General features: G+C 35.7%; 1 protein-coding gene and 3 pseudogenes across 1 annotated transcript; all 4 read left to right on the top strand.

Moving 5' to 3' along the window:
• The first annotated feature begins 1,186 nt into the window (after nucleotides 1–1,186).
• LOC116142118 lies at nucleotides 1,187–4,809 on the top strand (annotated as a pseudogene).
• A 7,799-nt stretch (nucleotides 4,810–12,608) lies between these two features.
• On the top strand, nucleotides 12,609–13,986 carry LOC116142158 (NAC domain-containing protein 22-like). Its single transcript, XM_031427593.1, has 3 exons — nucleotides 12,609–12,863; nucleotides 12,959–13,227; nucleotides 13,318–13,986. The coding sequence occupies exons 1-3, from the start codon at nucleotides 12,707–12,709 to the stop codon at nucleotides 13,753–13,755; spliced, it is 864 nt and encodes a 287-aa protein (XP_031283453.1). The 5' UTR covers nucleotides 12,609–12,706; the 3' UTR covers nucleotides 13,756–13,986.
• Nucleotides 13,987–20,630: 6,644 nt separating this feature from the next.
• Nucleotides 20,631–22,833, top strand: LOC116142205 (annotated as a pseudogene).
• A 667-nt stretch (nucleotides 22,834–23,500) lies between these two features.
• LOC116142204 lies at nucleotides 23,501–25,395 on the top strand (annotated as a pseudogene).
• Nucleotides 25,396–27,460: the final 2,065 nt, after the last annotated feature.

The raw sequence follows: 27,460 nt of genomic DNA, 5'->3' as shown, positions 1-27,460 counted from the left end.
TACATGGTACTTGCGAGGTCATCTAGAACCAGAGAGCTGACTTGAATGATATCACCACAATGGTTGCTACAAGGTCTGGATTGTTTAGCAAGTCCTCCCTAATCACATTTCCACACTTCTGATAGTTGTAATTCCTGAATGAATAAGTGTTTTATCAAATTATCACCGTGCTTGATTTATTTCAATTTGATCTTATACTTTATTTCAATTTAATCCTTAATTTTATTTTTTATTTCTATTTGGTCATTAGTTTTATTATTTAAATTTAAACAAATTGTATACATGTTTATCTATTATTGGTTTGTGGTACCAACTCAGAATGTTAAGTTAGTACTACTAAGGCAATGTAGCTTTTTCATCTCGTAGTTATGGTTATGTATGTTGTCTTAAAAGTTTTTGATATATGAATTAGGACACATGTAAACCAGTGTTCTGAAACCCGACCCATGGTGGGTTGATTGGTCTGATCAGTTTGATTGGCGGTTGACCGGTGACTAGCAAGTTTGAAATCTAGCAAGCATGCATCAACCTGTAAGCTTGAAATCCAGCAAACACACCCCTATGATCTAACCGCACAATAAGGGTTTCAGTTTTCTAGGACAAATTTTGACTGATTTCGGCAGCCAAAATTCAATCCGACACCACCACTTGAACCACTGGCCTCCACTCTACAAAACCCTTCTAACCTCGGTACTTGGTAGCCCTCTGTTTGTCGACTGTGACTCGCATATACCAACGTGATTGAGTTGATTTTTCTAGCCAAATTATTGCTGATTTTGGCGGCCAAAATTTAATCCAACACCACCACCTGAACCACTGACCTCCACTCTATAAAACCCTTCAAACCCCAACACTTGATAGCCCCCTATTCGTTGACTGTGATTTGTGCATACCGCCGTGATTGGGTTTATTTTCCAGTCGAGTTCTGACCTTTACGGACACCATGGGGTGGGCGACAGTTAGGTGAGAGTGGGGGGTGAGTGGGAAGGGGCGCTAGAAAGTGGCCATAAGTGGTCAGTGGTCAGGTTAGGGATTTTGAACTGTGGAAAGGGTAACCCAGCCTGGAGAAGGCCCTGGGTCCTGGTCGAACCACCCAGGCCAGGTTTCAGAACAAAGATGTGAACATAATTTATCTTTTATTCATTAACAATAGAAAAACTCGAAATGAAGTTATGGGCCCGAAGTGATGAAAGCCTTGATCAGGCCCAACCACAAAAAAGGACCATATATTCTTCCAAGTCCGAAATTGATTGGGACATGCGGTGCAGAGTATTCTTCGGCCCAGGGTGGTGATGGAAATATTGACAATCCAAAGTCACTCGTCATTGGCAGGTGAGAGACTTGTGAAATTAAAAACTATCATTTTTTTTTTTTCAAATTATATTATTGAGTATTACTACAAATTTTTATTTCAACAAATTTTTAGTTTGATATTAAATACTAATTATTTTAGTTTTGATTGAATAAAATTAAGTATATTGTTTTAATTTTCAATTTTACTGGTAGAAATGAAAAGTAATATGTCAGTATTTTTTTTGAGTGTGACAATTTTTCACCTAAGGTTTGCCGTAATTACATTTTTCCACCCATAAACTTTGAGAAAAACTATTTTCCACCCATCGTCAATCCCCATCAATGGAATCTATTACCTGACACTGGCTGACAGGGATAAAGCTATGAAAAGAGTATTTACCTTTTACTATTTGACTTTGCAATTTTTAAAGAGGCTGAATAACATTTTCCCACCCAAACTTTATTAAAATAATTCTTCACCCCTAGTTTGATTTATATTAATTTTAGGGTTAGTAAATTTAAATGAAAATAAAAATAAGATAAGTTATTAAAATAAAAAAATTGGAAAATAAAAATAAATTTATTAATTTTATTATATCCATTTAAAATAAAAAACTTTTTACGTTTTCTTGTCCTATTTAGTACCTTTTTTTTTGTGACTAGAAGTGTTTGGATCAGCTTATGCGCACCTCAACTAATCCCCTGGACCCTGAAGTTGATGACTAGGTAAGCCCTTCAGTGGCCATCCCTATTAGGACTTTTGAGGAATTGAACTCAAGAGCTCATAGAACATCCTTTTACTTTTTTACCATCAGGCCACCGAGTGATGGTTTCGATTTAGTACCTTAGATAATGAAATTATCACTATCATGTATTGTTTGGATCTTTAATTTTACTTAACAACCTTTAAAATAACCTTTGCGTCACAAGTCTTACACTAAATCTTTAAGAATGATAATGTTTGAAAGCTTACATTAAAATTAGGAGAGTTCCAAAACCATGGGAGACCTACATAATAAGGGTAATACTACGCTGACAAACAAATTTCACAAACTTTTTCTTACAAACCTGACGTGACATTGAGTTGGCATTACCACGCCAACTCACGGCTTTGACTAGATATGAACGACCATTCCTTAGGGATAAACGACTGTTCGTCATATAAGGAATGACCATTTTATGAGGAAGGAATGACTGTTTCACAGGAAGGAACAACCACTCCATGAGGAAGACATGACCGGTCCATGAGAAAGGAATGACCGTTCCGTAGGAAGGATGGCCATTCTATGTTCCTCTAGGTGGAATGACCATTCCTCATCCAAGGAACAACCATTCCTCATCCAAGGAACAATCATTCCTCCATTCACAACTGTCGTTCACTCATTCATAACGGTCGTTCCCTAATTCATAATAGTCATTTCTTATGAAGGAACGATCGTTTCTTAGTTCTAGTCAAAATTATTCTATAACAGTTTTAGTGGGGCTGCCAACTCAAGTATCATATAGGGTTTGTGAGATGCATTTGTCAACCTATTTTTATTCACATAATAATGGCCAATGGGAGCAAGGAAGTAGACTTCGACTTTACAAAGTCTTCTCAAGGTCAACAAAACAAAATAATGGCATGTAGAATTTTTCTTGGCCACACTTTAGATTGATAAGTAGTGACGTATGTTTTTTGATTAATTTGTAAGTCAAGCGGAGACTAATACTATCATCCAACAATCACTTGGCTTCTAGTTTGCTCGGAGGATGTGGTTCACTTATTTTCATTATCCAAAAACATCATAGAAAACTAGAGGAAATTTCCAGTAAGATATTTTGTAAAACAATTAGATGAAGCGCGAGTCAGTCAGATGCAAATAATTAACATGAACAAAAGATTGAGACTATGTAGAAGTTGCAGGGCATGGAAAATTGTACTTTTGATTAAAAGAAGATCTTCATCCTAAATGCCTATAACTTGTATGTGGATTACCATCAATGAAATCCATTTTTACCCGCTTAAGGGTTTTTTAGTATTCGGTGGACAGACCAGTGAATAGCTGACCATCTATTTGTTTGAAACTTGAAATTGCGGGATAGTTCATTGTTCAAAAAATAAGCGATCAAACATGGTGGTAGAAATTTCATTGGAAAAATCCTGCCTTGCCTGAAATTTCCAAGTAAAAGTCCAAAATTGAAGAAAACGTGTTGGTGTCCCCATCAGTAGACACAGGTAAACACTTTGGTGGATTTTATTATGTATTATAAGCGCGTGGGTTCCACCATTTTTATTTTTTTTTCAGTCTTTTAAAGAGACTTTTACTCTATGTTCCCCACAAGTTTGATGACTTGGTCCAGTGGTCTTTGTCTTCTTTTTCTCTTCTTATTTCTTTAACTATAAATACCCTTTGTCTGTGTGTGTAACATGCAGCAATACCACTATCACTTTTCACACAACCTTAAACAAACCAGAGAGCATTACCTAATCTTATTTTGCAGTTGATGATATCATGACATCAGAGCTTCAACTTCCAGGTTCAGGTTCCACCCTACTGAAGATGACTCCTAATTTTTATCTCAAGAACATGGTGTTTGGGAAAAAATTCATTATGATATTATTGGTTGCTTAACATTTATCGCCATGATCCTTGGGACTTGCCAGGTACATATATGTATATATAGATGTGTATATATTTAATTATATGCAAATTGGTTAGGCTTGGAGTTAATGTTTTGATGTTTAATTTGTTTCAGGATTGTCGAAGGTGGGCGAGAGAGAGTGGTATTTCTTTGTGCCTAGAGACAGGAAACATGGAAGTGGGGGAAGGCCTAACAGGACTACTGAACATGGATTCTGAAAGCCACTGGTTCTGACAGGAAAATTGTGAGCTTATCTGATCCGAAACGCATTATTGGCCTCAGAAAAACTCTGTTTTCTTATGAAGGAAGAGCCCCTAAAGGAATGAAGACTGATTGGGTTATGAACGAGTATCGCCTCCCGGATAGTTGCCCTCTGCCAAAGGTAATTATTTTTACAGTACCTGTAAAACCATATTAAATTCTATATCAAGCCGATACTAACATATTTTTATGCATCAATGCAGGACATTGTGTTATGTAAGATACAGGAAGGCAACTTCCTTGAAAGTCCTGGAGCAAAGGGCGTGGAGGAAGAGATGAAGACAATTCAAACATCGCCTTCCCCCCATCATCGTTTGAGACAATCTCCTTTTGTGGTCAACAAGAAGATCATCAACTAATGGCGCCCATAGTATCGCTACCTCATATGATCCTCAAGCAAGACAGAAGTGATCATGGTAGAAGAATTTTGCATGAAAAAGTTGTAAAAGATGAGAAAAAAGGGTCTTCAATGTCTTTGCAATTACCTCAGGGAAGACGAATTGCCAGAGCTCCAAGTACCGAAAACGAACACGGATTGGAGTCAGGACCCAGTTTGGACTCAGCTCTCCCTGGCTTCAAAATTTGACGCAGAATTTGACCCCTAGTTGTGCTAACATTCTGAATTTCTAGAGCATAATATATGTTGCCAAGAATCAAATAACTTCGGTGATCATGTATCTAGATTGCATTCGAATCCGGCTGTGTATCTATATTTTGTTGTCAGTTTATCTTGCTCAGTGAAAATTAATGTCTGAACTGAGCACTAATTTGAAGTCTTTTGATGATATTCATGTAGATGGGATTCTACATTTCAATTAATGTACTTGATAACTTCGTTACTATTTTTGTTTTCTGTGTTATTGTGATGATTTTGATCGACTTTACATGCTTTTCTTAAAATAATCAGAAAAGATTCACAGGCTGTAAATTGTAGATAGTCAAGAAGTCCACGGACCATGCACATAAAAACTATGCATGTTGCTATCAACGTTGACCTACTCTATTTAATTTATTAGTTACTATAATGTTTATTTAATTGTTCTAGATATTTAAACATATTTAAAAGAAAAAACTCATAATGATAGTTTTATTACGGATCAATCACCCTTAAATCATAATCTAGAGCAAATACGATCACGTTATTTATTTGATGTATAAAATATTTATGATTAAAAATCATTTATAAGGCTTGTGGAAGAAACAAATCCTTGATTATTATTAGGAATTTGTTTACCAATTAAATTAGAAATAAAGAGGAAAGTTGATATTCTGTGAAGCATTTTGCCGTGAAAAAATGGTGATATCCTAGGAAATGACAAAAAGTGAAGGATTTGGTAAATCTAATTGACTTGACTGATCGCTTCGCCATAATTAATCGGCCCAACTACAAAAAGGGCCATCTATTCTTCCGAGTCCTAAATTGAATGGGCCGGAAGATAGACTGAGCCCAAGTCAATTGGACAGCTAAACTACAGTCCACAGTTTCTTTGGTACACTCAGATTGATATTACTGTATATCAGTGAAGACTTCTCATATTCCAAAACAATAGAAAATTTTCCAGTTAATTTCTTAATTATAATTCATATCGCAAAAATCCTTGCATCACTTCAATTATTATATATCTAAGTATGTAACCATGAATTATTAAATATGACACAATATTTGGCTACGGGGTTTTAAGTTACTGGTTTCCACTAATATTCCAGGGCTTAAGGCTCTGGCCATAGCAGTCAAGATTATTACCATAGCCAACGCCAAATGTCACGGTACTCTTTATAACCCAATGCAATCCTGTACCTCTGAATCCACATTGTTGATGCTTGATTTTGACACCAATAACTTTGCACGTGTAAAATGTTAAGAATCACATGTGAGATGATTACAGTAAATGGGTGAGGTACTGTTTGAATAGTAGCATGCAAAGACGTAAACTAAAGGAAACAGTAAATTTTTATAGTGGTTCAAATGCTTGGAGCGAATCCTACATCCTCTATGTTCTTTTATATGATTGTGTTCTTGTCGTTCACTAAGATTACAAGAGGTCGCGAACTACGATATGGTATTACAAGTGTTTAGTGTTCTAATGTTTTTAGAGAATGTCAAGCTAGTCTCTTTCTTTGTTGAATTCAAGAGTTTATGATCCCATTTTGTGAGGGAGAGCTGCATGTTTATACCCGTTACTCAAGGTAATGATACACTTATGCAAGTGGCCTGGTGCCGTGCAAATCTCTCCTGTTTTCCATTCGTTGAGAACTCAAAGAATATCTTAAATTAATGGGGCTTGGACAGATGTGCGAACCAAATCATTCATAGACAAATGTTTGAGTCGACTGGGTTGTTGACAACTATATTCCTTTTGCCTTTGGAGATGTGGCAGTTTTTTTGACCTCTGATTGGTGCTCTGAATGTCAACATGACCCGCCCTTATTTTAGGCATAACACACACCATGACCACATTCAATCCCATTTATTATATTTGTGATCACATCGAATCCCAGAACCTAGCCAACCGACTAATCGACAGTAGAGGGTTGCCAATTTCGGTGATGACATTGTGGCAGATGGCTTTGGTATGTACACACTACTGTAAACTAGTACAATGCATGCTAATAACAATAGAAAATGGGCCCAAAACTTTACTTTTTATTATAAGTAATACGTCTTTAATCCACAAAGAGCATCTTTTACAAAAAGCCATTTTAAAGACAAAAACAGGGGAAACAGTGTAGGACGCCCCTCCGACTGCATCATCACCTAGATCCTGCATCCACAAAGGAAAATAACGGGGTGAGCACAAAATAATGCTCAGTAAGTAAACCCCTATCTGTTTATCCTCGTATGTATTTCTCTTAATTCTTTCCTTACACTACTTCTGTTTCTATTTCTACTAGACGTCATGGCCTCATCTTACCGGAGGTACGGCCGGGTGGCGTTCACATAACACCATCTCACTCTTCATGACTGTCGGGTGGAGTTCACACAGCACCAACCCTTTCTTAGTGACTACCGAGTGGGGATCACGAACCCCTACTCGGTTTTCATAACTATCGGGTGGAGACCACAAAACACCTACCATTCCTCGTGACTTTCGGGTGACGATCACAAAGCACTAATTCGTTCCTAATCACTGTCGGTGTGATCACAAAGCATCAACCCACTTCTAATAAATGTCGGGTGATGATCACAAAGCATCAACCCATTTCTAATAACTAACCAGGTGATGATCACAAAGCATCCACCCGTTTCTAATAACTATCGGTGATGATCACAAGCATCAACCCATTTCTAATAGCTATTCGTGATGATCACAAGCATCAACCGATTCTCATAACTGTCGAGTGATGATCACAAAGCATCGACCCATTTCTAATACTCTTCTCATTCACTCTACTCTAGCACTTCTCATTCTCTCTACCCTAGAGTAGTTGCATCCACAAAGTTCTCTACTCATAGAGCAAGTGCATATACAAAGTTTTCTACTCTTTTTTAGGTCACTTCTCAATGCACAATTAATGTCTATGGATGATTCATCTCCACTAATGCACTTATGAAATGCCAACATGCATGTTGCAAGATTAAGGTTCACTACTCATACTTAACCTCTTTAGGCATTTCATCATATACTCAAGTGCATAATAAAACTCTACTATAACAATAAGTCTATGTCTTTCTCTAACCATCCAAATGGGGAGAAACTCCCTCACATAGCCATAATTCCTGCCAAAGAAAGACACTTCCAAAAAGGATTTCTCAATATCCTTCAATTCCATCTCAAACTACCTTTCCAACCCACATCTACCACTTCTTATACTTGAAATGTATAAACAATCACAAAGCACTAATAATCTCCATTTAAGACTCAATAACATGGCATATACATGTATATAACATACATACATAATTGCTATCAAAACCCTAATCAAGAAATTCTCAAATCTCAACTTGGATTGGGATTTACTTACCTTGTTATGGAGAGATTTCACTAGCTCTTCCTTTCACTTGGTTTGCTTACTTCCTCTCTACTCTCAAACAAATGAACAAAAACCCTCAATATTCAATATACTCAAAACTCACAAAACTTCACAACCAAAGCAGAATCATTACTAGGATGCCTTAGATTGATTTTCTACCCAAATCACTCCAAAAGCCCTTTAAAACTCCTTGAACAAAAGAAAGAAAAATTGAGAGGAAGCAAGAGAGGAGGTGCGATGGAGAAGAAGAATGAAGGGTTTGCAATGACTTAATTCCTTTTAATGAATTTATACACAGCATTCCCATTTTGCCCTTACTCTTCTTTGGGAATTCCATCTTATCCTTTGATTCATTACAAACACACCCCCATAACAACATATTCTCCATGAAAATTCCTTACATTTTACTCCCCACTTTTCCTGCTAATTAGGGGTAGAATGGTCAAATTGCCCTTAGGAAAAAATATCTAAAACTTAACAACATTTGGTTGGCACGTCGCCGGGCGAAACGTCCAGCAGCTTCCCGTGGCTTCAACACCTCTTTGCCGCGGCGAAGATTCTTCTTCGCCCCGACGAAGCATGGAACACTGAACTTCTCTATTTCAACTATTTCAGGGCAAGTATTCAACACACCACTCAATCAAAGGTCACCAAACAATAATATTAATAAACCAACTCAAATAAGAGCAAAAGAAAAACGTTAGCTACGCACCTCAAGTGGGCGTTACATGGTACTTGCGAGGTCATCTAGAACCGAGAGCTGACTTGAATGATATCACCACAATGGTTGCTACAAGGTCTGATTGTTTAGCAAGTCCTCCCTAATCACATTTCCACACTTCTGATAGTTTTAATTCCTGAATGAATAAGTGTTTTATACAAATTATCACCGTGCTTGATTTATTTCAATTTGATCTTATACTTTATTTCAATTTAATCCTTAATTTTATTTTTTATTTCTATTTGGCATTGTTTAGTTTATTATTTAAATTTAAACAAATGGTATACATGTTTATCTATTATGGTTTGTGTACCACTCAGAATGTTATTAGTACTACTAAGGCAATGTAGCTTTTTCATCTCGTAGTTATGGTTATGTATTTTGTCTTAAAAGTTTTTGATATATGAATTAGGACACATGTAACCAGTGTTCTGAAACCCGACCCATGGTGGGTTGATTGGTCTGATCAGTTTGATTGGCGGTTGACCGGTGACTAGCAGTTTGAAATCTAGCAAGCATGCATCAACCTGTAAGCTTGAAATCCCACAACACACACCCTATGATCTAACCGCACAATAAGGGTTTCAGTTTTCTAGAACAATTTTGACTGATTTCGCAGCCAATTCAATCCGACACCACCACTTGAACCACTGGCCTCCACTCTACAAACCCTTCTAACCTCGGTACTTGGTAGCCCTCTGTTTGTCGACTGTGACTCGCATATACCAACGTGATTGAGTTGATTTTTCTAGCCAAATTATTGCTGATTTTGGCGGCCAAAATTTAATCCAACACCACCACCTGAACCACTGACCTCCACTCTATAAACCCTTCAACTCTCATCCTTAAAGTAACGTCATTTCCTTTATTTTAATAGATTCATTCTCAACTTTTCATTGTAGCACAGCGCACGTTAGCATGTTAAAGTGCGCCAACACTTTCTTTCGCAAAAGACAGGCTTATGTCAACAAAAAGGGCTCACGTTAGTAGCATCCAAGCCAACGTTTTTAACCGATTCTAAAATTCAAAATCACTTCTGAGACCACCGTTAGACTCCTCATAACCTCATCTATAAAACTCATACCTTCACTTGTAGAACCTCACTCACTGTTTCTGACCACCTCTAATAGTCACTAACGATATTAATTTAATCTGTAATAAATACAACAAAAGGTATCAACTTGGAATTTCACTGAACCTCGCGTGGGAGTATGTTGTTTACTTTATTAAATATATGATAGTGGAATAATCTTTTGACTTGTTATTTCATCCTTTCACACTTTTTCATACTGAACAATTCAAAATAACAATATAAATATACAATAACTCATGATTTAGAAGTAAAAGTTTCCACTGTTATACATACCCAAGTGCAAAGTTTTGGAGTGTATAATATGTTGGGTAATTTGATGTGGTATTAATATGGTCTTAATACTCAATCGCGTAAATTTAAAATAAGAGTTAATATTAGCATATATAATAATAATAATAATAGATGTGTTGTGATTCGGCTTTAAGTCTACATTAATCAAAACAAGGATCTCACCAACCACTACTTTTTTTCTAATCTTATACTTTTACTTTTACTTTGATCATGAATTAAAAACTTAAACAAAACACATTAGTCTAAATAGTTTATTAAACAATTCTAATGTGAGCAAAACAAGAAATATTCTGATAACGATGGAATTGGGTTTAAATATGATTAGGCTCATCTTATTTTATCACAAACTCACCTTTCACTACTGCTTCTAATTGTGAAACCGTGTTGGCTTCAGTACCATTCGCTAAACTTTCATTAGATTCATGAAGATTCCAAGAAATTTCATGGAAACTTACCTGCAATTGCTCTCTCTTATTAATTTCAATTATCTAACACCAAATTTAGAAACCACTTAGATCAATAAACAATAACAATAATTATCATTAGATGATCTGATGATAAAAAAACAAAAAGAGATTTTTTAAGTCTTTGATTTCGAGTCATTCCAGACACTAATAGAGATAATCACTGTAAAATTAGTTGAGATATGCGTAAACTAGTTCAAACACCCTTAGTAATAATAATAATAATAATAATGAATAAACAACAAGGATTGATCAAGAATTCAACATCCACCTTTTCTAGTAAAAGTTTACAAAATCACAAGTTAGGATTTACAATCTCGAAAAATCAAATTCTCATATGCGAGTACAAAAGGAATTTTAAGTATAAATTCTAGAACATATCAATGGAAAAGACATTGTATGCGTCGAATGGAATATGGATGTCGGATTTTTCTAAAACTTGAAATGAATCGATAATTTAGTTAAAGAAATTAGAAAAAGGGTGGAGTAATAATTAAAAAAGCCTGTGATTTGCCTTATTGATGGAAAGACTTCCAAATGGGGTCTTGGGAGAAGACTTCCAAGTCAAAGCACTCAAAATTGAGGCTATGAATACTCTCCTTAAATCATAGATATTATATTAAAATAAAAAATTAATAATAATTGCTGACAACGCGGAGTGGCTTTAGAAAATTTGTATGCTTTTGATAGTTATCACTTTACAAAAGACTTTGGAGTTTGGAATATAAACAAATTGACCCAACACAGAAAATTTGATGGATACGTAAATGGAGTATTATTGAGTGATTGATTTATGCATCTTTCCATACTTTTAATTACTTCAACAACCTCCTTTATCAGGATCATTAACCTCCTTTTTTACATTTCTGTAATTACTTCATCAGAAAAAAATTACATGAATTTTAAAGCAGAATCACACTACAATCAGTACCAAATTATTTTAACTCAAAGGGTAACATGCAACATCATTTTTAATATCATAAGTGATTTATAAGTTTCCGAAAGGACAGTTTAAAGAATATTTCGCATTTTTCGTGAAATTACATGATGGTGTGTTTCTTGGAATGAACAAGTTCTTGGGATGTTAATTTGTTTCCCAGTTTCTTGGTGAAGTTCAGTTAAATTTTCTGACAAAAGATTTTCGTTTCTATTGCATTTAATGAAACTCAATACTTAGCAACAAAATTGCAGAACATATAACTACAAGAATTATGAAGAACCTACTCATAATGATCTCTGGGTGGTCAAGTCAATAGAGACTCTTGGGTGTATTATTTAAAATATTTTGAGTTTAAGTCTCCTTTTCGAGTGCTAATAAAAGTAACTATTGAAACTTTTATCAAACTGATAGTTTCAAGATCTCAGAAGATTAATTGAGGTGTACATAAATTGGCTTGGATATCTCGATAAAAAAAATAAAAATTATAAAAAAAAAAGGGAACCCTGCTCAAAGTTATGACCATTTCAACCGAAATAGTAATAGACTTGAAGGGTTTTTAGTATTCGGTGGACAGGACCAGTTGAATAGCTGACCATCTATTTGTTTGAAACTTGAAATTGCGGGATAGTTCATTGTTCAAAAAATAAGCGATCAAACAGTGTGGTAGAAATTTCATTGGAAAAATCCTGCCTTGCCTGAAATTTCCAAGTAAAAGTCCAAAAATTGAAGAAAACGTGTTGGTGTCCCCATCAGTAGACACAGGTAAACACTTTGGTGGATTTTATTATGTATTATAAGCGCGTGGGTTCCACCAATTTTTATTTTTTTTTCAGTCTTTTAAAGAGACTTTTACTCTATGTTCCCCACAAGTTTGATGACTTGGTCCAGTGGTCTTTGTCTTCTTAATTTTCTCTTCTTATTTCTTTTTACTTATAAATACCCTTTGTCTGTGTGTGTTAACATGCAGCAATACCACTATCACTTTTCACACAACCTTAAACAAACCAGAGAGCATTACCTAATCTTATTTTGCAGTTGATGATATCATGACATCAGAGCTTCAACTTCCAGGGTTCAGGTTCCACCCTACTGAAGATGAACTCCTCAATTTTTATCTCAAGAACATGGTGTTTGGGAAAAAAATTCATTATGATATTATTGGTTTGCTTAACATTTATCGCCATGATCCTTGGGACTTGCCAGGTACATATATGTATATATAGATGTGTATATATTTAATTATTATGCAAATTGGTTAGGCTTGGAGTTAATGTTTTGATGGTTTAATTTGGTTTCAGGATTGTCGAAGGTGGGCGAGAGAGAGTGGTATTTCTTTGTGCCTAGAGACAGGAAACATGGAAGTGGAGGAAGGCCTAACAGGACTACTGAACATGGATTCTGGAAAGCCACTGGTTCTGACAGGAAAATTGTGAGCTTATCTGATCCGAAACGCATTATTGGCCTCAGAAAAACTCTTGTTTTCTATGAAGGAAGAGCCCCTAAAGGAATGAAGACTGATTGGGTTATGAACGAGTATCGCCTCCCGGATAGTTGCCCTCTGCCAAAGGTAATTATTATTTACAGTACCCTGTAAAACCATATTTAAATTCTATATCAAGCCGATACTAACATATTTTTTATGCATGTTGCAATGCAGGACATTGTGTTATGTAAGATATACAGGAAGGCAACTTCCTTGAAAGTCCTGGAGCAAAGGGCAGTGGAGGAAGAGATGAAGACAATTCAAACATCGCCTTCCCCACCATCATCGTTTGAGACAATCTCCTTTTGTGGTCAACAAGAAGATCATCAACTAATGGCGCCCATAGTATCGCTACCTCATATGATCCTCAAGCAAGAACAAGAAGTGATCATGGTAGAAGAATTTTTGCATGAAAAAGTTGTAAAAGATGAGAAAAAAGGGTCTTCAATGTCTTTGCAATTACCGTCAGGGAAGACAGAATTGCCAGAGCTCCAAGTACCGAAAACGAACACGGATTGGAGTCAGGACCCAGTTTGGACTCAGCTCAGTCCCTGGCTTCAAAATTTGACGCAGAATTTGACCCCTAGTTGTGCTAACATTCTGAATTTCTAGAGCATAATATTATGTTGCCAAGAATCAAATAACTTCGGTGATCATGTATAGCTAGATTGCATTCGAATCCTGGCTGTGTATCTATAATTTTGTTGTCAGTTTATCTTGCTCAGTGAAAATTAATGTCTGAACTGAGCACTAATTTTGAAGTGTTTTGATGATATTCATGTAGATGGGATTCTACATTTCAATTAATGTACTTGATAATCTTCGTTACTAATTTTTGTTTTCTGTGTTATTGTGATGATTTTGATCGACTTTACATGCTTTTCTTAAAATAAATCAAGAAAGGATTCACAGGCTGTAAATTGTAGATAGTCAAGAAGTCCACGAACCATGCACATAAAAAACTATGCATGTTGCTATCAACGTTGACCTACTCTATTTAATTTTATTAGTTACTATATATGTTTTATTTTAAGTTGTTCTAGATATTTTAAACATATTTAAAAGAAAAAACTCATAATGATAAGTTTTATTACGGATCAATCACTCTTAAATCATAATCTAGAGCAAATACGAATCACGATTATTTCTTTTGATGTATAAAAATATTTATGATTAAAAATCAATTTAAAAGGCTTGTGGAAGAAACAAATCCTTGATTATTATTAGGAATTTGTTTACCAATTAAATTAGAAATAAAGAGGAAAGTTGATATTGCTGTGAAGCAATTTTGCCATGAAAAAATGGTGATATACCTTAGGGAATGACAAAAAGTTAAGGATTTGGTAAATCTAATTGACTTGACTGATTGCTTCGCCATAATTAATCTGGCCCAACTACAAAAAGGGCCATCTATTCTTCCGAGTCCTAAATTAAATGGGCCAGAAGATAAACTGAGCCCAAGTCAATTGGACAGCTAAACTACAGTCCAATAGTTTCTTTTGTACACTCATATTGATATTACTGTATATCGAGTGAAGACTTCCCATATTCCAAAACAATAGAAAATTTTTCCAGTTAAGATTTCTTAATTCTAATTCATATCGCAAAAATCCTTGCATCACTTCAATTATTATATATCTAACCATGAATTATTATAATATGACACAATATTTGGCTACAAGGTTTTAAGTTACACGATTTCCACTAATATCCCAGGGCTCTAAGGCTTTGGCCATAGCAATCAAGATTATTACCATAGCCAATGCCAAAAATGTCATGATATCTCTTTATAGAACCCAATGCAATCCTATACCTCTGAATCCACATAGTTGATGCTTGATTTTGATATCAATAACTTTGCATATATAAAATGCTAAGAAGTCACACGTGAGATGATTATAGTAAATGGGTGAGGTACTGTTTGAATAGTAGCATGCAAAGACTTAAACAATAAAGGAGACAATAAATTTTTTATAGTGGTTCAAATGTTTAAAGCGAATCATACATCCTCTATGTTCTTTTATATGATTGTGTTCTTAGTCGTTAGCCAAAATTACAAGAGGTCACAAACTGCAATCTGGTATTACAAGTGCTTGGTGTTCTAAGTGTTATTAGAGAATGTCAAGCTAGTATTTTCTTTGTTGAATTCAAGAGTTTCTGATCTCGATTTTGTGAGGGGGAGCTACCTATTTATACTCATTATACTCAAGGTAATGATTACACTTTTGCAAGTGGCCTGGTGCCGTGCAGATCTCTCATGTTTTCCCATTCGTTGAGAACTCAAAGAATATCCTTAAATTAAATGGGGCTTGGACAGATGTGTGAACCAAATTCATTCATAGACAAATGTTTGAGTCGGCTGGGTTGTTGACAACTATACCCGTTTTGCCTTTGGAGATGTGGCATGTTCTAGACGGTGGAAATTCTTTCTAAATTCTGATTGGTGCTTGATGATGTCAGCATGAGTCAACCCTTATTTTAGGCATAACACACACGATGACCACATTCAATCGCACCATTTATTATATTTGTGATCACATCGAATCCCAAAACCCGGCCAATCGACTAATAGGCAGTAGAGGGTTGCCAATTTCTGGTGATGACATTGTGGCAGGATGGCTTTGATACTTGCGAGGTCATCTAGAACCAGAGAGTTGACTTGAATTATATCATCACAATGGTTGCTACAAGGTTTGGATTGTTTAGCAAGTCCACCCTAATCGCATTTCCACACTTCTGATAGTTGTAATTCCTGAATGAATAAGTGTTCTATCAAATTATCACCATGCTTGATTTATTTCAATTTGATCCTATGCTTTATTTCAATTTAATCCTTAATTTTATTTTTTATTTCTATTTGGTCATTAGGTTTATTATTTAAATTTAAACAAATTTTATACATGTTTATCTGTTATTGGTTTGTGGTACCAACTCATAATGTTAAGTTAGTACCACTAAGGCAATGTAGGTTTTTCATCTCGTAGTTATGGTTATGTATGTTGTCTTAAAGTTTTTGACATATGAATTAGGACACATGTGAACTAGTGTTCTGCAACCCGACCCACGGTGTCACCCGACCAAGGGGTCGAGTCTTGGGTTGATTAGCCCGATCAATCTGATTGGCGGTCTGACCGGTGACTAGCAAGTTTGAAATCTAGCAAACACACATCAATCCTTGTGAGTTTGAAATCCAACAAACACACCCTTATGATCTAACCGCATAATAAGGGTTTCATTTTTCTAGGACAAATTTTGATTGATTTTGGTAGCCAAAATTCAATCCGACACCACCACTTAAACCACTGGCCTCCACTCTACAAAACCCCTCTAACCTCGGCACTTGGTAGCCCCTTGTTTGTTGATCGTGACTCACGTATACCAACGCGATTTAGTTGATTTTTCCGGCCAAATTCTTGCTGATTTTGGCAGCCAAAATTTAATCCAACACCACCACCTGAACCACTGATCTCTACTCTATAAAACCCTTCAAACCCCGGCACTTGGTAACCCCTTATTCATTGACTGTGACTTGTGCATACCGTCGTGATTGAGTTTATTTTTCCAGTCGAGTTTTGGCCTTTATGGACACCATGGGGTGGGCGGCAATCAGGTAAGAGTGGGGGATGAGTGGGAGGGGGCGCCAAAAAGTGGCCATAAGTGGTCGGCGGTTAGGTTAGGGATTCTGAACTGTGGAAAGGGTAACCCAGCCGCCCTGGGTCCTTGTCGAATCACCCAGCCCAGGTTTTAGAACAAAGATGTGAACATAATTTATCTTTTATTCATTAACAATAGAGAAACTCGAAATGAAGTTATGGGCCCCTAAGTCTGATAAAAGCCTTGATCTGGCCCAACTACAAAAAGTGACCATATATTCTTCCAAGTCCTAAATTGAATGGGACATCCGGTGCAGGGTATTCTTCGGCCTAAGGTGGTGATGGAAATATTGACAATCCAAAGTCACTCGTCATTGGGGGGTCAGAGACTTGTGAAATTAAAAACTATCATTTTTTTTTTAAATTATATTATTAAGTATTACTACAAATTTTTATTTCAACAAAATTTTAGTTTGATATTAAATACTAATTATTTTAGTTTTGATTGAATAAAATTAAGTATATTATTTTAATTTTAATTTTTATTAGTAGAAATGAAAAGTAATTTATCAGTATTTTTTTTGAGTGGGACAATTTTTCACCCAAGGTTTGCTGTAATTACATTTTTCCACCCATAAATTTTGAGAAAAACTATTTTCCATCCATCTTCAATCCCCATCAATGGAATCTATTACCTCACAGGGGTAAAGCTACAAAAAGATTATTTACCCTTTACTATTTGACTTTATAATTTTTAAAGAGGCCGAATAATATTTTCCCACTCATCCACTTTAAGAAAAACTATTTCTCACCCACCGTCAATCCCCATCAATGGAATCTATTACCTGACAGGGATAAAGCTACGAAAAGAGTATTTACCTTTTACTATTTTACTTTTAATTTTTAAAAAGGCTGAATAACATTTTCCCACCCAAACTTTATTAAAATAACCCCTAGTTTGATTTATATTAATTTTAGGGTTAATAAATTCAAATGAAAATAAAAATAAGATAAGTTAGTAAAATAAAAAAAAATTGGAAAAAAATAAATTATAAAAAATTGAAAAAAATAAATTATAAAAAATTGAAAAAAATAAATTATAAAAAAAAAACAGTTGGTTGGAATCGCACCCAGCCAGGTGCAAATCAGTTGAAACTCTTCATAATTTTTTATTTCCCATTTTTCTTCATTTTTACAAATTTTCAGTTTTCTTTTTCTTTTTCTTTTGGAAATTATATTTTATATGATATCATAAAATATGTACAATTTTAAAGAAATATTGTTTTGTAGTTTTATAAATATTTATTTATTTTTAGAAAGATATTCAATTGACATAAATTATTATCATTTTAAAAAATAATATATACAATTTTAATTTTTTTTAGAAACACACATACTTTAAAAGTGAAACATCCATTGTAATTATATAAATTGAAGATAAGAGTTTAAATAGCTAATTTCCTAGTTGGTGAAGGTAATTTTATGTGTTTGTAATTTAGGGGTGTAAGTAACATTAACCCTATAGTAAATATTGTACAAACGGACAAGAATGCCCTTTTACTGTTAAAATGAACTCCTGAATTTAAAGATGGGTGGGAAAATGTTTTTTTCAAAGTTGATGGTGAGAAATGTACTTCCGACAAACTTTGGTTGGGAAAATGTTATTCACTCAATTTTTTTTTCATATTTTATTATGTCACATTTATTATTTTATTGATTTTATTATATCCATTTAAAATAAAAAACTTTTTACGTTTTCTTGTCCCATTTATTTATTTATTTATTTATTTTTTTTTGTGACTAGGAATGTTCGGACCAGCTTACGCGCACCTTAATTAATCCCTCAGACCTTGAAGTTGATGACTAGGTAAGCCCCTCAATGGCCATCCCTATTAGGGTTTTTGGAGACTTGAACTAAAGAGCTCATAGAACCGCCTTTTGCTTTTTTACTATCAGGCCACCGGGTGATGGTTTCGATTTAGTACCTTAGATGATGAAATTATCAGTATCATGTACTGTTTGGATCTTTAATTTTGCTTAACAACCTTTAAAATAACCTTTGCGTCACAGGTCTTACACTAAATCTTAAGAATGATAATGTTTCAAAGCTTACATTAAAATTAGGAGAGTTCCAAAACCACATTAAAATTAGAGAGTTCCAAAACCATGGGAGACCTACATAATTAGGGTAATAATACGTTGACAAACGAGTCTCACAAATTTTCTCTCACAAACCTGATGTGACATTGACTTGGCATTACTACGCCAACCCACAACTTTGACTAGACATAACCGTTCATCATATAAGGAATAACCATTCTATGAGAAATGAATGACTGTTTCGCAGAAAGGAACGACCATTCCATGAGGAAGGCATGATCAGTCCATGAGAAAGGAATGGTCATTCTGTAGGAATGATGACCATTCTATCATAGAATGGTCATTCCTCTAGGTGGAATGATCATTCCACATGACAGAATGGTCATTCCTTGGAGATGGAATGGCCATTCCTCATCCAAGGGTCAACCATTCTTCCAAGGAACGATCATTCCTCTATTCACAACTGTCGTTCACTCATTCATAACGGTCATTCCCTAATTCATAACGATCATTCCCTATGAAGGAACGATCGATCCTTAGTTTTAGTTAAAATCATTCTATAACAGTTCTAGTGGGGCTACCAACTCAAGTGTGATATAAGATTTGTAAGATGCGTTTCTCACCCTATTTTTATTCACATAATAATGGCCAATGGGAGCGAAGAAGTAGACTTCTGACTTTACAAAGTCTTCTCAAGGTCAACAAAACATAGTAATGACATGTAGAATTTTTCTTGGCCACACTTTAGATTGATAAGTAGGGACGTATGTTTTTAGATTAATTTGTAAGTCAAGCGGAGACTAATACTATCATCCAACAATCATCTGGCTTCTCGGAGGATGTGGTTCACTTATTTTCTTTATCCAAAAACATCATAGAAAACTACAGGAAATTTCCGGTAAGATATTTTGTAAAACAATTAGATGAAGCGTGGGTCAGTCAGATGCAAATAATTAACATGAATAAAAGATTGAGACTATGTAGAAGTTGCAGGGCATGGAAAATTGTACTTTTGATTAAAAGAAGATCTTCATCCTAAATGCCTATAACTTGTATGTGGATTACCATCAATGAAATCCATTTTTACTCGTATGCTAATAATTAGATATGCTTTGCTTTCGTTGTTAGACCTGCATGAGCTCATTTGTTTTTTTTTTTTTTTTTGGAGTGATTGGGTCGACTTGTGCGTCTTGCATCATCTCATTGAAATTAATATAAGACAATAAAAATATTAAAATATTGTTACATATTCAATTTTTTTTTTATATAAAATTAATTTGAAAGTACGAAAATATTAATTTAATTAGAGTTGCAAATTAATTTTTACTAAAAATGTAAAGAATAAAAATAAAAATTTGAATATACAAACATAACAATTTCTATATGTCTGTGCTACTTGAACCCCTAATTTTTTTTCTGGGGACCAGGGTGTCTAGGCTAGTTTGTACGCATATCAACTAATCACCGGTATCCTGAAGTTTATGATTGGATAAACTTCTAGTGGTCATCCTTATTAACAACCAGGGTGAATCAAACTCAACATCTCTTAAATAATATCCCAAGTGTCCCTATTTAATAACACAGCCACTCAAGGTTGATTTTGTACCCCTAATGTTGTAATCATAAGGTTTCTTGAAGCTAGTTGTCTCATTAAAACTTCATTATACCAATTGGCGTAAACAATAAGCAAAAAGCCTACTGCCTCCTTCGTTCACTCAGCGAAAAATGGAAGTCTATAATCAGGATATTAAATTCTCAGAGATTTAATCTTTCATCGTGATCCTTATCATAATCTTCTTCGGGTTTGTTCCTCATACAAACACAACATCCTTTAATATTAATTTCAGTTTCACCAGTTTCAACCTAAATGCTCATGACATGGTTTATGAATGTGATGCAACAACAACCAACCGAGTCATTCAGCTCACCACAAACCGACAAGACAAGAGTCTCAGCGGTAGCGTTGGTCGAGTCACATATAAAGAACCAATGCACCTTTGGGACAAAGTCTCAGGGAATCTTGCGGACTTCACCAAATTTTCCTTCGTCATTGAATCCCAAAATAAAACTTCAAACGCAGATGGATTTGCGTTCTTCTTAACTTCGAATGGCTCCACACTTGAAAATCATTCAGGAGGTGGTACACTCGGTCTAATAAGTAGCTATCCGACTTTTTACCATGATACCTACTCCTTTGCTGCCGCGGAATTCGACACCTTTCAGAATGACTGGGACCCCCCCAAGATGGATGATCACGTAGGTATTGATATTAAAAGCCTTTATTCTGCGAGTTTTGTTAATTGGTCGTGGAGTGATATTAAGCATGGAAGAAAATTTGAAGCTTGGATTAGCTATAGCTCGAGTTCAAAAAATTTGTGTGCTCTGTTGGTTGAAGGTACTGACGGCTACAATCGTACCAGAATTTCATCTCACCTTTATCACAATTCACACAATTGATTTGAAAAACTTTTTACCAGAATGGGTCACTTTTGTCTTCTCGGGATCCACTGCAAAATTGTTTGAGATACTTAAGATTCACACCTGGGAATTTAGCTCCCCGTTATAAGTCCCTGAAGATATCACTAACCAGACAAGTACTCCAGCAGCACCTATGCCGTCAATGCTGACCTTCGGAGTTTCTCCAAGAAAATTGATGTGGGTTATGTTGGCAGTAGTTAGTTTGGGCGGCTTCATTATGGGTTTAGATTGTTTTCACTGCTGGATGAAAAGGAATCAAAGTGGCAGTAATACAAATCTTAATCCGGCCGTAGAAATTGAAAGGGTACCAGGTCCCGGGAACTTTTCATACAAAGAACTGGTTGTTGCAACAAACCAATTTGCCGATTAAAGGTTGCTGGGAGAAGGAGGTTTTGGAAGGGTTTATTTGGGCTTCTTGAAGGATTTGAATTCCGAGGTGGCTGTGAAGAAGATAACTCCACAATCTGATCAGGGGATGAGACAGTATTTATCAGAACTGCAAATTATCAGCCGTTTAAGGCACAGGAACCTGGTGCAGCTAATTGGTTGGTGTCATGAGAAGCAAGAATTTATCATTGTCTATGAGTTTATGCCAAACAGGAGTCTGGATTTCCATCTCTTCAACGAAAATTGTTCTTTAACATGGGACAAGAGGTATCGCATCGCTTTGGGGGCTTGGCCTCTGCGTTGTTCTATCTGCAAGAAGAATGTGAACAATGCGTGTTGCATCGAGATATTAAAACAAGCAATGTTTTACTGGACTTGAATTTCAATGTTAAATTGGGAGACTTTGGGTTGGCTAGACTTGTTGATCATGGGCGGGAGTCACAGACAACAATTTTGATTGGGACAGAAGGATATGTAGCTCCTGAGTATAAGGAGAGCAGCAAGGGTAGTAAAGAATCCGATGTTTACAGCTCTGGAATTGTTGCTTCTCATGACACCAACCAATTAGCTAGTAAAGAATCCGATCTTTAGAAATTGCAAGTGGGAAGAAGGCCATACAAAGAAATGGCAAGAGATAGATAATGAAATTGGTTGAGTGGGTTTGGGAAAAATAAGGTTTAGGTAATATTCATGTTGCAGGCGATCAACCGACTGTGCCAAAATTATGATGGGGTACAAATGGAACGTTTGATTGTATCGTTATGATCGACCTACAATAAGGCAAGCTTTAGATATGCTCAGTTTGAAAGCTCCGTTACCCCTGCTGTCCCCAGAGATGACGATGCCTACATATATCGCAAAAAATATATCTTATTTGCATGCTTCAGGATCATCCTCTTCTGAGACTGGAACTAGCAGAACCCACTTTACAAGTTCTACTTCCAAAACCGATTCGTCATAGACTACCACATCTTTTGCGTGTTCTAATTAAATCCTACGTCAGGTCTAGCACATATTCGACTGCATTTTTCATTATGCAGGTGTGAATATCATTCTCTATCCTCTGTGTTTTTCTTGCTGCAATAAGTACTACAATAATATTAACAGCAAGCTTTGCATTTTTTTGTTATTATTCAAGACATAAGTTTGTAATGAATTTATTGATATTTCTGTAATACAGCTGTTATGTTCTTATAACTATTTAGTTTTAATTATTAATTTATTTCTTAGATAATTTTTTAGTGGGGAGACTCCATTCTATGAGGGTTATAGTTAAGTACCATTTATTTTATCATTTTAGTCAATTTAATGACTGAATATAATAGTATTTAAGCATGTACCTAACATAATTAATATCAAGATTTCTTGACTACAAAATTATCATTTATTTCTTTATTTAAAGAATATTTTAAGATCTAGCCCCCCTTAAATCAAAATCCTACATCAACCCTTAATTTCCTAATTAGGTGACAATTTCTTTTTATTAATAAATTCCTCCGTTGCCAACCAAGGTCTCTTTAAGAAAAAGAAAAAAAAAAAAAAAAAGAGTGAACCATTTATGTCATTAACTTTTTCCAACTTTGACTATCAGTGTCTACACGGTATTTACAAAGTCAAAAGAAACTTTGTATTTTCAAGAGTGAGGATAGTTGTCGACACGGTATTTACAAAGTCAAAAGAAACTTTGTATTTTCAAAAGTGAGGCTAGACCGACTTTTGGTAGTCTCCTCTTTTGCTCCAGATGAGTTGTATTAGTTAGGGAAATGCTTCTCCTTCTTTCCAAAGAAGAGAGAATGCTGTGTAAAATTTTATTAACTTTCGTATATCTCCACTTATTTCTCATTCCTCCAATTGAAACCCAAAACTCTCCTCAAGATTACTTAAATGCGCATAACGCCGCTCGTGCAGAAGTGGGTGTTGGTCCTCTTTCTTGGGACAGCGTGTTAGCTGCCTTCCCAGAAAACTTCGCCAATAAGAATGCCAAGGATTGCAAACTTGTGCATTCGGATGGGCGGTACAGTGAGAATCTAGCTTGGAGTTCCGGTGATGATCTACTCGGAACAGATGCCGTGAAAATGTGGATTTCTGAGAAAGATGACTATGATTATAACTCTTAACACTTGTGCAAAAGGCAGAACATGTGAGCACTATACCCAGGTAGTTTGGCAAAATTCAACTAAACTCGGATGCGCTAGAGTGCGGTGTAACGATGGAGGATCTTTCGTTTCTTGTAACTACTATCCTTCTGGTAACATTATAGGTCAACGCCCATATGAAATCAATATTCAAGCTTCTCCTGCTCCCTCTCCTGTTCCAAATGGCTTCACACCAAGCTATAGTATCGTTCCTCCTACTTGCTTGAAGGACAGAATAAAGAAGATAGGAATAACGGTAGGTCTAATTATTGGAGCATTTATTGTGGTCTTATGTTTTATTTGGTTCATTTTAAGATGGAAGAAGAAGCGAAAGTATGAGAACAATCATGTTCTTGATGAGTTATTTCACAATGAATTATCTGAAAATGAAATCGGACCAAGAAAGTTTTCTTATGGTGAACTGGCTAGTGCAACGAATAACTTTGGGGTGGAAGAGAAGCTTGGCGAGGGTGGATTTGGAGCAGTTTATAGAGGCTTCTTGAGAAACTTGAATATCTATGTTGCGGTGAAGAAGATTTCAAGGCGCTCTAAACAAGGAACAAAGGAATATGCAACAGAAATTAAAATCTTCAGTAGATTGAGACATAAAAATACGGTCAAGCTTATCGGTTGGTCCCACGAGAAAGAACTAATATTGGTTTATGAGTTCATGTCTAATGGAAGCCTGGATTTGCATCTTTTCAAAGGGAAAAGCTTATTGACATGGACGAAGAGATACAAAATTATACAAGGTTTGGCATCAGCATTGCTGTATCTACACGAAGAAGGGATCAATGTGTTCTGCATAGGGATATTAAATCAAGCAATATTATGCTGGATTCAGATTTTAATGCTAAACTTGGGGATTTTGGGTTAGCGAGACTTGTTGACCATACAAAAGGGTCACAAACCACTGCTTTAGCTGGAACCATGGGTTACATGGCTCCTGAATGTCTCACAACATGCAAAGCTAGCAGGGAATCAGATATTTACAGTTTCGGTATAGTTATACTAGAAGTTTCATGTGGAAGAAGATCAATAGAACACAAATATGAGGAGGCTCAGGTTTCATTGTTACCTTGGGTTTGGCAATCATATGGAAACAAAAAGCTTCTTGATGTGGTTGACAAGAATTTGGGTACTAACTTTGATGTTAAACAGGTGGAGTGTTTGATGATCGTTGGACTGTGGTGTGCTCATCCGGATCGTAATTTAAGACCATCTATAAGACAAATTATACGTGCTCTTGGTTTCGAGTTACCTTTACCCAATCTTCCTTGTATGATGCCTGTTGCTAAGTATGAAGCACTTCCGCTCCTGATTTAAGTTCCGGCGACGGTGCGGCTCTTTTATCTTTAACCATTCCTCGTTAAACTATTTTTGTAATGTTTACTACATAAGATAGGTAAGATTTACCAATGTTATGAGTTAGAAATTACGCAATTTAAATGAGTTAATTCTTTTTGAATCTTATTTTTCAAATGGTTAGAATAAAAGTCAGGTGAACTTGATGACATGTACTAGATTCCTAACCACTCCATCTGATTATAAATCAATGAAATAAGTCAATAAAGTATTTTAAGCTTAATGGGGGCAAATGCACTGATAATTTATTTACTTTTTACTGTTTCGTAGTTTGTAGTAAGAATGACAAGATATGTAGAGATACAATAACATGTTTCAACTTTCAACCATGTTTACAATAATATACATTGAGATCATTCTAATTGACTTAAATTAATGAAGAACTTAATTATTTTTACATATTTCAGTTTGTCGTTCTTACTTTTATAATTTTTTTCCTGTCAATTTTTACCCATTTTGATTGTTAAAAAAAAGGGGAAAAATTCCATGTACACGAGCTAAGATTCTCTCAACTATTTCTAGTTTAGGAATAATGAAAATATCAATTGAGCATTTCCCATAAACTGCAACATGAACTTTTAAAATATATATGTTATTTTTATTATTACTAATTTAGACAGTTAGTAGACTGGATAAAGGTTAACACCAATGGCTTATCAAAAGGTATAGACAATAAAATCTATAGTCGAGTTGGGTGAGGATGATCCTATGAGGACGAGAGCACTAACGATCATGTAGACTTGCACACATATAAAGGTGAATGCGAAGCTCACAAGAGACATCGGTGTAGTGTCGGCCGTAAGCACTCTGACACTTAAGTTAGCACGGTTGTGGGCAATATATTAAGGGTTGAGAGTAGGAAGGTTACCAGGAGTGGCTAGCTAGGGTGCGATAGTCGTCGTAGAGCGGCCAGAGCTTAGCTCTACAAGATCATTGGGGTATAGTCAGAACTAGTACCACGATGGGAGAGGTAGAAGTTTTTGAGAGCAAGAACTTAGAGGGCAAGTGAGTGGTGTTGGGATTGAATGAGTAATGAGAGAGTTGACCTTTGTTTATATAGTAAGCCATGGAAGCTTGAGTCTCTGTAGAACTAGGTGTTATAGTCTTAATGGAACTATGAGTTGTTATCATTTTGTGTAAACATGAAACTTGCATTACCTGCCCTAGTAGGACTAGGAGGACTAATTCATGTAACATTTGAGAATCTTATGAATTAGGAAGTATATGGGACTTAGAGTCCTATTCTGGAGTGAACATAGGTTGATGTCCTATCTTGTAGAAATGTCCAACTCTTGGAATAGTCCAAGGTGTATGTTGGCCTAGTTTGTAGGGTGGCCTGGTCCATAGGGTGATCCAACTTGTTAAGTAACCCGACTCATGGAGTTGGTTGACTCTTGGTATAGACTAGCTCGTAAGATGGGTTGACCCACAGACTGGATCTTCATACAAAATGGACTATCTTGTTGGATGGTCTTTCCACAATATGGATTTGTGTGGGCCCAGTCCGAATTAGGCCATGGCATTGGGCTGTATGTAACAATTATACAGCTATTGAGCCAACCAGAGTTGGGCTTTGGCACGGGCCTTTTGCTATTGGGCCTGTCAAGGCCTGGTATGTTTTTTGCCTCATACAAAAGGTAATCCCTGCTTAATTGCTTGTGGTGGTATTTTTAGAAATGACCAAGGGCTTTCCCGTGGCTGTTTTTTCTCTAAGCTTGGGCAATCAGAATGCGCGCATATATTCTTTGCTGAGATGTTAGCTACTATTATTGCTATAGAAATTGTCTCATCTAAAGGTTGGTAAATTGGTTGTTACTTTGGCTAGACAGTAACATCTTCTTTTGTTCAATGTCTACTCAACCTGTCTACCAACCTCCATAGGAACTATATACTCAATAGAATAATTGTCAATTTATCATGCAACTTATGAGAAAACATGTTTCGCTTTGCTTTCGGGTAGAATGGCTGACACCTTGGTAAGCATGGCACTACAATTTTCAACTCTTCAATGGTGGCATTACCCTCCTCTACAAATTAAGTCGCTACTTCTTCATGATCAGGGTAATTTTCCAATCTATCATTTCACTTAGCTCTAGACTTGACCCTCATGTATTATTTTTAGGGTTAGGCTCATTTACTACCTTGTCAAGTGTAATCTTCATTTTCCATCAATAAAAGCCACTTGTTAAAAAAAGAAAGATATGTAACTTACGAACAATAAATTATTATTCTTCAATAATTAATTTACATCAAGTGGAA

Source organism: Pistacia vera, unplaced genomic scaffold, assembly GCF_008641045.1.
Source record: "Pistacia vera cultivar Batoury unplaced genomic scaffold, PisVer_v2 Contig405, whole genome shotgun sequence".
In the NCBI taxonomy this organism is placed as follows: domain Eukaryota; kingdom Viridiplantae; phylum Streptophyta; class Magnoliopsida; order Sapindales; family Anacardiaceae; genus Pistacia; species Pistacia vera.
The sequence above is the reverse complement of the archived record's forward strand: the minus strand, read 5'-3'. Positions and strand labels throughout refer to the sequence as shown.